Source organism: Nuphar pumila, chromosome 8 (assembly GCF_984573655.1).
Source record: "Nuphar pumila chromosome 8, dmNupPumi1.hap1.1, whole genome shotgun sequence".
Taxonomy (NCBI): Eukaryota; Viridiplantae; Streptophyta; class Magnoliopsida; order Nymphaeales; family Nymphaeaceae; genus Nuphar; species Nuphar pumila.
In genome coordinates this window covers 114,437,367-114,450,166 of record NC_143256.1, presented here as the reverse complement: position 1 = coordinate 114,450,166, position 12,800 = coordinate 114,437,367, and the positions used below count along the sequence as shown (strand labels likewise).

The 12,800-nt window shown below is 37.2% G+C and overlaps 1 protein-coding gene across 1 annotated transcript in view; it reads left to right on the top strand.

Moving 5' to 3' along the window:
• The window catches only part of LOC149830297 (protein SEMI-ROLLED LEAF 2-like), a 65,688-nt gene extending 59,990 nt beyond the window's left edge, over positions 1–5,698 (top strand). The window contains exons 18-25 of the mRNA XM_090015418.1: positions 170–397; positions 472–631; positions 3,316–3,443; positions 3,652–3,852; positions 3,942–4,082; positions 4,164–4,292; positions 4,761–4,988; positions 5,063–5,698. Of these exons, the coding sequence (XP_089871544.1) occupies positions 170–397; positions 472–631; positions 3,316–3,443; positions 3,652–3,852; positions 3,942–4,082; positions 4,164–4,292; positions 4,761–4,988; positions 5,063–5,227 (1,380 nt within the window). The 3' untranslated portion in view covers positions 5,228–5,698. The remainder of the gene's footprint in view (positions 1–169; positions 398–471; positions 632–3,315; positions 3,444–3,651; positions 3,853–3,941; positions 4,083–4,163; positions 4,293–4,760; positions 4,989–5,062) is intronic.
• Positions 5,699–12,800: the final 7,102 nt, after the last annotated feature.

Below are 12,800 nucleotides of genomic sequence, written 5' to 3'. Positions count from 1 at the left end.
TAAAAGTCTTTAGTCTCAAACCAGGAATTTTGGTGCTTATGTGATGATGGTTATCTACAAAGTGACCTAGTGAGGTGGCCATTATACAAATATAAAGCCATCTTGTTCTCCTTGAACATAAATACTTCTGAATTCAGGTTCATATATGCTCAACTAGAAATGTTTTCAGGTTCTAGAGACAGCACATGAAGTTGGAAGATTTTCTGTATCGTATGCGCCTGATGTGCCGTTCACTGAGATGGCTAGTAAGTGTGAGGCCGTCATGTTGGGAAAACAGCAGAAATTGTCCAGCTTCATGGACAGCGATCAGATAGTGGAAGTTCCACTTTTCAGCTCACTGCAAGGTTTTGAGGAACCAAGCCTGTCTTATTGGCAAGTGGATCAGGTCATTCACAAGGTGCGTGTATCCATTTATTTTTGCTCATTACTCTCCTATTCAATTAATTTATGTATGAGCAATTGCTTCTGCAGAACGGGAATCCTTTTATCGATGAGATCTCCACAGTAGATCCAAACAAATCAGATGGTGATGTTGCTTCACTCTCTTGCTCAGCCAAACACCAGCATCCAGCTCCTTTCTTTAGGCTGCCAGCATCAAGCCCATATGATAATTTTCTTAAAGCTGCTGGCTGTTGAGACGGGGAAGTGATTAAAGGATTTTCAAGAATTTCTAGCTGGAATTTTGTTTATGGCTAAGTTGAGGTGCCCACACTTGGCTCATCTTCCAGTTGCATTGTGGGAAGCTTGTTCAGAACCTGCTGATGGCTATTTGCTGTTAGAGAAGTACAGATGCTCTTGTTGAAGATTGAGAAGAACCATGGTCTGTTTGAAGTTCATTCCCTTCATTCTTTATTCTTTTTTGTTTCTCCAGAATCACCAAGTACAATGGAGACATTGTGCACAATTCTTTCGTGTCTTCTTTTGATGAATTGAATCAGTAGTCTGCAGGAGTGTCTGTGTGGTGGTCAGCTGCGAGTTGTGCTCTACCGTTCATCTGTCCTTTTGACCATTGTAATATAATTGGCTTGATAAAGATTGTCGATGATTTTGAATTCTACTTGTATGTACAAATCCGATGCACATAATGAAAAGGCTAGTTTGTTTCTACTTGTATGTACAAATCCGATGCACATAAGGAAAAGGCTAGTTAACCAATAGAAAACCACTACTGTTGTTTTTGAAAGTGTATTTGAACAAAACAGTTAATTTGGGACATGTAGGTATCCTTACCATGTCTAAATCTTTTTGCTTTATGAGTTGCTGGAAAAACTTCGGTTTTTCAGAGTGCCAGTTTAATTGCGTTTAACAGTAAAAGATTTTGTTTTCAAAGGTTACAGTGTTTAGGTTGATTTGGTCAGTGGAAATTAAGCACGATACGGGTTTTGGTCAGATTAAAGCTGATCCTGATCTTAGCTGATCATACACCATATGTGTTATGTTAAATATATATTGATTTGCTTTGTATTATATATATATGAAAAATGATCCTACTTTACAGATAATTTGACCTGATTTCCTAAAAATTGTACATCCGATATTTCTCTCGATGTCCAAAATTGCAATATCTGACATTGTTAGGGCTCTTTTACCTTTTGCAACTGCGAATTTATGCCTTATTGTCAATAAATTGTACTTTCCATCAGTTAGTTCCAACTCTCACTTAAATCCATAATTACATTTTTTATGCGAAAATGTAGACTTTACGAACTCACATAAATTTATTTGCAAACTTTTTATGAAACTGAAATCACCAAAATTGCAAATATCCAACTCTTTTACATATACCTCAACATTTCACCTAAAAATATTTGTGAAAATCCACTTAAACTAAAATCACTAAAATTATATTGTTTCACATAAATCATACTTTTTGGATATAATTCATTTTTGGATATAATTCATGGTTGTGCATGAACATATTTATGAAAATCCTACTATTTCGCAAAAATCTTCTTGTTTCATAAATAAATTCATTATTTGTGATTTTAGTTGTTTAATGGTTATGTGAAAAATAGGATTATTGTGAAATTGTTGGATTCGTGTGAATCAATAGAATTTTCGTAAATATTTTTTTGCGAATTTATGAATTAATATATAAAAAAGTATGATATATGCAATTTTAGTGGTTTCAGTTTAAGTGAACATATGTTTAAATAAATTTCTACAAACATTTGCGATTTTAGTAGTTTAAGTTTTTTAAGTGAATTTTTGCATTTAACAGCCCAAATAACCATGAATGTAAGCAAATATACACTTAAATCATTTAAACTTTCAAATAATTTGAAAACATATAAATAGTAATGTTATATACAAATCATTCAACAATGCTTTCAGTTTGAACATTCAAATCATTTAAACATTCAATATTGGTTTTAGTTTAAACATTCTACAATGTTTTAGTTTCATTAAAATCATTTAAACATTAAATAGTGGTTTTAGTTTTACATTCAAATAATTTAAATATTCAATTAATGACATTATTTACAAATCAATGTTTTACTTTTGATATTTCATTGCTAAACTTTGTGGCCAGTGTCCTGTCTCTTACCTTGTGTGTCAGGCTTATGAGAATTGATTATATTCCTATATGTAAGAAAAAAAGAAACTAGTGGTAACTAAGCACAAATAACCTTACTATCAACTTGCATTCATCAACTTAAAATAGCAGATTTCGTGAGCATTATGTAGCATAAATTTTCTTTTATCTGTCACTTCTGCAGGTTGAAACATGCTATACTTAGCAGACTTGGTCATTTGCATAGTAGAAGACACCTTCTAGTACTAACCATTCTGAAGGGTTTTCAATGTTTTAATTTGCAACCAAAGTCATTGTTTCCAATCTACTGAACCATAGCTCCAACTTTGTTTAACAATGCTCAATACTATTTTGGAAAATTTAAAACTAGTGTTCTTGAAAATTTACATGCTAGGATAGATTTGTACTTTTGTAGTTTTGGGCAATGAAATAACTGCAGGAATCTGGCTGCTTTTCTTTTTTTAATCTTATGCACATGGATTTTAGTCACTTTTCTTATTGGTAATGTATACTTTGATTACTTTCTATTTTCTTTGCATGATTTGCTTTGCTTTTTTCTTGAATTTGTATTTTGGGCAACCATGACTCTTTTAATATGTTCTTTTATATGTATTTATGTATATCCAGTATCGAAAACAAGTGTATATCTTCTTCCACTATATGATTTCATAGCATGTTATAAGCCCTTTTGTTGTTTTCTTTTTTCATTCATTCTACAATGCAAAATTTAACATCTAATAACTCTATTCAAGTGATTGATCTCTTTAGAACATTTTCAGGCTCACTGCAGCCATCTCGACGGCGATCTCTATTTACACTGGCTACATCTATGATTGTGTTTCTAGCAAGGGCATATAATATCCTATCACTCATACCTTGCGTGAAGACTTGCCTTACGGACACAACGGTGAAGACTTATCTTGGGTGCTACTATTATTATGCGTTATTATCATAGATTTAATTCTCATTTTTTGATTTCCTCATTATGCTCTCATGCTTATTCCACATTCTAGTTCATGTTCAACAAGAAATGTGCTAGTTGATGATTGCACATTTTTTCTTTTGTTAGTTCAATGTGAACAATCCGTTTTTAAATTGTTTGATGCTTTTATCAGGTTGATCCATTTCTTCATTTAGTTGAAGATGGCAGATTACAGGCTGTAAATGCCTCTACCGACTGCAGGATTCCAAGCTATGGATCAAAGGAAGATGATATTTTTGCATTGAAATCACTCTCAGCAATTGCAATCTCAGATGATCAGACAAAAGAATCCATGGCTTCTATAATAGTGAAGTCCTTGGGAAAATTATCAGATGTAATGATTTTTTGAGAATGATGGTTATTGGTTTATAATCTGTAACTTTGGCAGGTCTGAGTTATTTTTACCTGCATCTGCTTGTGCAGTCAGAGTCCTCTTCAATGATGCAGCAGATGCTTGATGAGTTCTCACATGATGACATTTGCCTACTGGGGGCACAGTTATTTCTGGACACTCCAAGGCCGCGATCTCCATTTGAACCAATAGAGTATCATTGTCTTGATGAGGTGATTAATGCCCTACAAAAGTTTTCAGGGATTTTGTGTTAAAAACTCATGTACACTTACTATGGATAAGTTTTCATGCAGATTGTACCTTCAGCTGTTTCAATGGACGATGACACAATCTGTGAACCATTTGAAAGACAAAGAGAGTCCAATGTGGACTCATCTTTGCAGGCTCCATCTCTGTTGAGTGTCAATCAACTGCTAGACTCAGTAAGTTTTTAGATAAGTGTCGTATACAAATATCTATGGAGCAATATTTCTTGGCATTCAACTATCATGGAGATTACAGGTGTCGAAGAAAAAATAATGTTTTAGTCTATGTTGCAAATAGTGATTATGTCCAGTGTATATTCGTTTGGTCAACTATCATGTTTTTATCATGAAATCACAATAAAATCGTGATTAGATTGTGATTTCTGTTTCTTTTTATGACTTATTTTGCCTAGCATTGGATTTGGTAAGGGAACTCGCACCCAATTAGTATTCAGGTTTGGATTCAGTTTTACATATAAAAGTCTTTAGTCTCAAACCAGGAATTTTGGTGCTTATGTGATGATGGTTATCTACAAAGTGACCTAGTGAGGTGGCCATTATACAAATATAAAGCCATCTTGTTCTCCTTGAACATAAATACTTCTGAATTCAGGTTCATATATGCTCAACTAGAAATGTTTTCAGGTTCTAGAGACAGCACATGAAGTTGGAAGATTTTCTGTATCGTATGCGCCTGATGTGCCGTTCACTGAGATGGCTAGTAAGTGTGAGGCCGTCATGTTGGGAAAACAGCAGAAATTGTCCAGCTTCATGGACAGCGATCAGATAGTGGAAGTTCCACTTTTCAGCTCACTGCAAGGTTTTGAGGAACCAAGCCTGTCTTATTGGCAAGTGGATCAGGTCATTCACAAGGTGCGTGTATCCATTTATTTTTGCTCATTACTCTCCTATTCAATTAATTTATGTATGAGCAATTGCTTCTGCAGAACGGGAATCCTTTTATCGATGAGATCTCCACAGTAGATCCAAACAAATCAGATGGTGATGTTGCTTCACTCTCTTGCTCAGCCAAACACCAGCATCCAGCTCCTTTCTTTAGGCTGCCAGCATCAAGCCCATATGATAATTTTCTTAAAGCTGCTGGCTGTTGAGACGGGGAAGTGATTAAAGGATTTTCAAGAATTTCTAGCTGGAATTTTGTTTATGGCTAAGTTGAGGTGCCCACACTTGGCTCATCTTCCAGTTGCATTGTGGGAAGCTTGTTCAGAACCTGCTGATGGCTATTTGCTGTTAGAGAAGTACAGATGCTCTTGTTGAAGATTGAGAAGAACCATGGTCTGTTTGAAGTTCATTCCCTTCATTCTTTATTCTTTTTTGTTTCTCCAGAATCACCAAGTACAATGGAGACATTGTGCACAATTCTTTCGTGTCTTCTTTTGATGAATTGAATCAGTAGTCTGCAGGAGTGTCTGTGTGGTGGTCAGCTGCGAGTTGTGCTCTACCGTTCATCTGTCCTTTTGACCATTGTAATATAATTGGCTTGATAAAGATTGTCGATGATTTTGAATTCTACTTGTATGTACAAATCCGATGCACATAATGAAAAGGCTAGTTTGTTTCTACTTGTATGTACAAATCCGATGCACATAAGGAAAAGGCTAGTTAACCAATAGAAAACCACTACTGTTGTTTTTGAAAGTGTATTTGAACAAAACAGTTAATTTGGGACATGTAGGTATCCTTACCATGTCTAAATCTTTTTGCTTTATGAGTTGCTGGAAAAACTTCGGTTTTTCAGAGTGCCAGTTTAATTGCGTTTAACAGTAAAAGATTTTGTTTTCAAAGGTTACAGTGTTTAGGTTGATTTGGTCAGTGGAAATTAAGCACGATACGGGTTTTGGTCAGATTAAAGCTGATCCTGATCTTAGCTGATCATACACCATATGTGTTATGTTAAATATATATTGATTTGCTTTGTATTATATATATATGAAAAATGATCCTACTTTACAGATAATTTGACCTGATTTCCTAAAAATTGTACATCCGATATTTCTCTCGATGTCCAAAATTGCAATATCTGACATTGTTAGGGCTCTTTTACCTTTTGCAACTGCGAATTTATGCCTTATTGTCAATAAATTGTACTTTCCATCAGTTAGTTCCAACTCTCACTTAAATCCATAATTACATTTTTTATGCGAAAATGTAGACTTTACGAACTCACATAAATTTATTTGCAAACTTTTTATGAAACTGAAATCACCAAAATTGCAAATATCCAACTCTTTTACATATACCTCAACATTTCACCTAAAAATATTTGTGAAAATCCACTTAAACTAAAATCACTAAAATTATATTGTTTCACATAAATCATACTTTTTGGATATAATTCATTTTTGGATATAATTCATGGTTGTGCATGAACATATTTATGAAAATCCTACTATTTCGCAAAAATCTTCTTGTTTCATAAATAAATTCATTATTTGTGATTTTAGTTGTTTAATGGTTATGTGAAAAATAGGATTATTGTGAAATTGTTGGATTCGTGTGAATCAATAGAATTTTCGTAAATATTTTTTTGCGAATTTATGAATTAATATATAAAAAAGTATGATATATGCAATTTTAGTGGTTTCAGTTTAAGTGAACATATGTTTAAATAAATTTCTACAAACATTTGCGATTTTAGTAGTTTAAGTTTTTTAAGTGAATTTTTGCATTTAACAGCCCAAATAACCATGAATGTAAGCAAATATACACTTAAATCATTTAAACTTTCAAATAATTTGAAAACATATAAATAGTAATGTTATATACAAATCATTCAACAATGCTTTCAGTTTGAACATTCAAATCATTTAAACATTCAATATTGGTTTTAGTTTAAACATTCTACAATGTTTTAGTTTCATTAAAATCATTTAAACATTAAATAGTGGTTTTAGTTTTACATTCAAATAATTTAAATATTCAATTAATGACATTATTTACAAATCAATGACAAACAAATGACTTTATATAAAAATTCATTCATAAAAATATTCAAATGACATTATATACAAATCAATGAGTTACAATGTTGATCTTTGAATATATACAAAAAAACAAAAAATAATCAAATAAATTTCTATGGTTGAGGATGTTGTGATTGTCATGATCATAGGTCCTCAATGACCTTATTTGTGTTCTTCAGAAGGTATCATCTTGAGTATGTACCATATTATTCAACATGCAGATTTTTTCAATTGCAAGAGCCAACTCTCCCTCCGATCCACTTATGTTCTTTTTATGTTTCTCTCCTATATTCTTCTTCCCTGAAAGACCCTCTTTGTTGTTGAAGGACATGCAACATGCTTGGTTGCTACAAAATCATCATTGGTGGTACATTTCATGGATGACAAGCTGATGTCTTTGCTGCCCTTGCATCAGTTTTGAAGTTTTGGTAGAAACATTGTGGGGTAATCCTTTGTCTAATCCTTCATGGCATGCAATAGAGATTTGTTAATTGTGTGAGGATGACTGGTTGGTTGTTGAACTCAAACTGTCGAACGACTCGACTGACTATTTATCACTCAACTTCATTCATGGTGTATATCCAAATGTCCTTCCTGGCGATGTTCTTCACCCCCACAACCACATTGGCATTCTCCTCCTTCTCCAACATGCCTTCATAGGGGCACCAATTTACTTACATGTCCTTTATGGTTAGGCCTATAAACATGCATTTATTAAAAACATACAAAATATCAACAATACTTACATTTGTCCTAGTTAGCCTGCGAAGCAATACAACACAGTCGGCACGTGACATGCAAGGACCCACTAATCTTCGATCACAACCCTTTTTGTTGCATGACCCATTGCACATTGTGGCACATGAAAATTTATGGGCAACATCACGCATCTGGTGCCTTTCAATGGATATGTTCTCCAATATCTAAACTTGCATATCAATGATTAACAAAGATTAATACGCAATATGTAAGTGTAGAAATAACTATAAATCAAACATTAATGTACAATGAAGGAATAAATACCTCTAACAATACCAATATTCCAAGAAGTTTTTTTCTTCCTCTCCTCGTGCTACTCAAACTTGCATACATGTGTATAAGTGCAGCTGCTCCCCATGCATATTGATTAACATGATACAGGTCTTCCAACAATTCAATGTACAATGCATGGATCGACTTCTCGCCAGTATCAACGAATAAGCATGAGCCAAAAAACTATAGCAAAAATGCTCTCACCATCTTTTTCACCCTACTACTGCCCTTCCCACCAACACATGGTAGTTTCGCCTTCATCCTCCTCGCCTTACTAGGGTCGTAATAGCTCCTAAGCTATGAAGGTATCCTCGATGACCTTATTTGTGTTCTTCAGAAGGTATTCTCTTGAGTATGTACCATATTATTCAATATGCAGATTTTTTCAAGTGCAAGAGCCAACTCTCCCTCCGATCCACTTATGCCCTTTTTATGTTTCTCTCCTGTATTCTTCACCCCTGAAAGACCCTCTTTGTTGTTGAAGGACATGCAATGTGCTTGGCTGCTACAAAATCGTCATTGGTGGTACATTTCATGCATGACAAGCCAATGTATTTGTTTCCCTTGCATCAGTTTTGAAGTTTGGGTAGGAATATTGTGGGGTAATCCTTTGTCTAATCCTTTGTAGCATGCAATAGAGATTTGCTAATTGCGCGAGGATGATTAGTTGGTTGCTGAACTCAAACTCTCGAACAACTCGACTGACTATTTGTCACTCAACTTCATTCATGGTGTATATCCAAATGTCCTTCCTGGTGATGTTCTTCACCCCCACAACCACATTGGCATTCTCCTCCTTCTCCAACGTGCCTTCATATGGGGACCAATTTACCTACATGTCCTTTATGGTTAGGCCTATAGACATGCATTTATTAAAAACATACAAAATATCAATAATACTTACATTTGTCCTAGTCAGCCTGCAAAACAATACAACGAAGTCAGCACATGACATGTAAGGACCCACTAATCTTCGATCACAACCCTTTTTGTTGCATGATCCATTGCACATTGTGGTACATGAAAATTTATGGGCAACATCACGCATCTGGAGCCTTTCAATGGATATGTTCTCCCATATCTAAACATGCATATCAATTATTAACAAAGATTAATACACAATATGTAAGTGTAGAAATAACTATAAATCAAACATTTATGCACAATGAAGGAATAAATACCTCTAACAATATCAACATTTCAAGAAGTTTTTTTCTTCCACTCCTCGTTCTACTCAAACTTGCATAGAGGTGTATAAGTGCAGCTGCTCCCCATACATATTGATTAACATGATACAAGTCTTCCAATAGTTTAATGTACAATGCATGGATCGACTTCTCGCCAGTATCAACGAATAAGCATGAGCCAAAAAACTATAGCAAAAATACTCTCACCATCTTTTTCACCCTACTATTGCCCTTCCCACCAACACATGGTAGTTTCACCTTCATCCTCCTTGCCTTACTAGGGTCATAATAGCTCCTAAGCTATGAAAACTCGATTTTATCGTATTTGAATGCATTATCATTTGCTTGCAAATAAATATCATACAATTGCTTAAAATCTCTTCACCTCGTGCTACTCAATGGCTCTCCATAGCACTTCAGTCAGGTGATTCGTGTCATTCTTCCAACGTGATGGTCATCTCAAGATCTTTGAACTAAAACGTATTAGTAGACGGATTTCAAAATTGCATAACAACCTCTAAGAGAGAGTGACTGATGTTCCATGGTGTGATCTCTAAGAATTTGTGAAAATGCATTCGATCCAACAACTTCTTTGCTTCCTTCATCAGTGTTAAAAACCATTGGTATACTTGGTTCCAGTAGAACCGTTGCATGCAAGATGTTGGCTCTTCTGAATCAATTGACTGAGAATCCAGCAATCCAAATTAATATTACTCAAATTAGTCAATCACGATGAAATTAGTCAATTGCGATGAATTTCTATATGTTGCATAGATACATGGCAAACTAATCAATTGCATTTATGTATAATAGCAATATATATATATATATATATATATATATATATATATATATATATATATATATATATATATATATATCAATGAAATTAGTCAATTGCAATGAATTTCTACATATTGTACACATATATAACAAAATAATCAATTATATTTATGTATAGTAGCAATTTTAATTTAATCAATGATTATTACAAAATAATAAATGAATAAGATACATGTCCATAAGCACTGGACCTTCTTCCCTATTGTGACTTCTTCGTCAGAGCATGCACTTTCTTTTGTGCATGGAGAGCATCATCGAACTCTTGAGCGGTGTTAACATCTGACCCAACGACGTGACCTTTACTTATATCTACTTCTTGAGGTGGGTCCACATTAAACTCAGCCTCTTGGTCAGGTACCTCCTCTGCCCTCTTACCACTGCCACTACAAGTGGTTGCATCTTCAACTTCATTTATCTAGGCATTGAGGTTAGAAACAACCTTATAGCCAGCTGATGAGTCACCCTCCCACTGCTTAGATGCTTTCGGGATGAGAGACAAGATTGTGCCTACAAACTGCTCAACTTTTTATGTATATTTTGCCTTAGATACATGCTACTTTAAAATTTGTACTTGTTCCTTGTGTGATTATTGATGGTGAATTTTTTATGAAAAACATTTGATACCCGCATTTTTTTGTAATGGATGTGGCTCCCTTTGTATCCACTTTTGCATACTAAGTCATGCTTCTAAATTACCAGGATGACCCAATTCATAGTTTTTGTAATGGATGTGGCTAAATTTTTTCCCAGCCCACACTAAGTCTGGATTCATATTCCAGTGTAACCTATATGATTTTTGGAGGGTCTCACCAACCCAGACATTTGACAGTTGTCTCAGAACTTGTCTGGCTTATGTGCAGGAGCCCCACACCTACTCGGTCACATGCACATTGAGTGTGTGTTTCATCTGAGGTCGTGTTCTCCTGGGACTGGTCCCAACGACCATGAAAACCCCTGTTATTTTGAACCTATATAGTGAGGGCCCAAGCCCTTCTTGAATTTGTAACCCTCAAATGTTGGGTTAAACCACCACGTTGGTGGTGGTTACCCACGATGTGGGTAATGCTTCCCCACATGAATATGTTCCTTCCGTTAAACCTGCAATCAGAGGGAACGGCTACTCAATCATTCCCATTTTGTGCTTATAAAAGGGTCTCATGAGCAACCCTTTTAGAGAGCGCAAATACAGAAATTTTAGGAGGGAAGAGGTCGACTCACCGGTAGCATTCAGAGGCCTGCGCTTGTGGTGGCTGCAGACCGGCTGAGTTGAAGATCGTCCCTCTCCGACAAGCACATCAGTTTCAGTAATGGCCACCTCAGGTACGTGAGCTCTGCTTTTCTGATTGTTATACAGGGCTACCACTACATGGGAGGCCGGATTGGTTGCCGTCGCCGAAAAAAAAACCCAGGCATCCCTACATTGGGTTATGGGCCCACACCCCGCTTTCGCTGCGGGATGTGCTTCGGTTTGACCAGCAACGCAGGTCACCGTGGGGTGACGCTGCTGCTGGTCACCGACGCCTGTCGCCGGCACCGGCGACTGTCGCCGTTGGGCGACAGACTGATTAAAAAAAAAAGGGGCTTACCTCTATTTTTTGGGGTTTTCCTGTCGGCGAGGACCCCGTCGGCGTCTACTTCTCCATCCGCCATTAGAAGACTGCAGGAGCCGTCGCCGGCGACTATTGAGTCGCCGGATTTCTAAAGGTTTCTGCAGCTTCATTTTTGGCCGACGGATGGCTGCTTTTGCCAGAGAAGAAGCGCCATCAAGCGGCGGCGTTTGGTCGCCGACGGACGGCGACATTGGTTGCCGACAGGCGCCGACGTTGGTTGTCGGCAGGCGGCGGCGGTGAGTGAAACTGCGAAATAGGGTTTTTTGAAAAACCCTATTTCGTATTTCATGTGTTTTATCGGGATCCATTTATCGGATCTGGTATGCCCCGGGTCCGACCCGTATCAAAGAACCCCGAGTCAGACCCGGATCCGGTAAGTACCGGGTCCGACCTAGATAAGGGTATTAACCGGGTCTGACCCGGATCCAGACCATATCGGGTCTGACCCAGATCCGGTCCTTACCGGGTTTGACCCGGATCCAGACTATACCGGGTCCGACACGAATCTGGACTGTATCGGGTCCGACCCGGATCCGAATAACCCCGGGTCTGACCCGGATCGAGACCATATCGGGTCTGACCCGGATCCGGTCCTTACCGGGTCTGACCCAGATCCAGACTATACCGGGTCTGACCCGGATCCGAACTGTATCGGGTCCGACCCGGATCCGGATAACCCCGGGTCTGACCCGAATCCAGACCACCCAGGGTCTGACCCGGATCCAGACCATACCGGGTCCGACCTGGATCCGAACTGTACCGGGTCCGACACGGATCCGGATAACCCCGGGTCTGACCCGGATCCAGTTTGCAGTTGGGTCTGGCCCAGATCCAGGAGGGTCCAGGCACTATTTGGCCAGAACCGGATCTGGTACTGACTCAACTCCTTTTTGGGACCGGTTCAGAGCCATTTTTGGCCGGTTCCTTCCAGTTTCTCACCGGTTCCGAGATGCTAAGACCCTATTTTCTTAAATATAAGAAAATATAGGGATTTTGGCTTACGGTTATAGGGTTTTTATGAACTTTTGT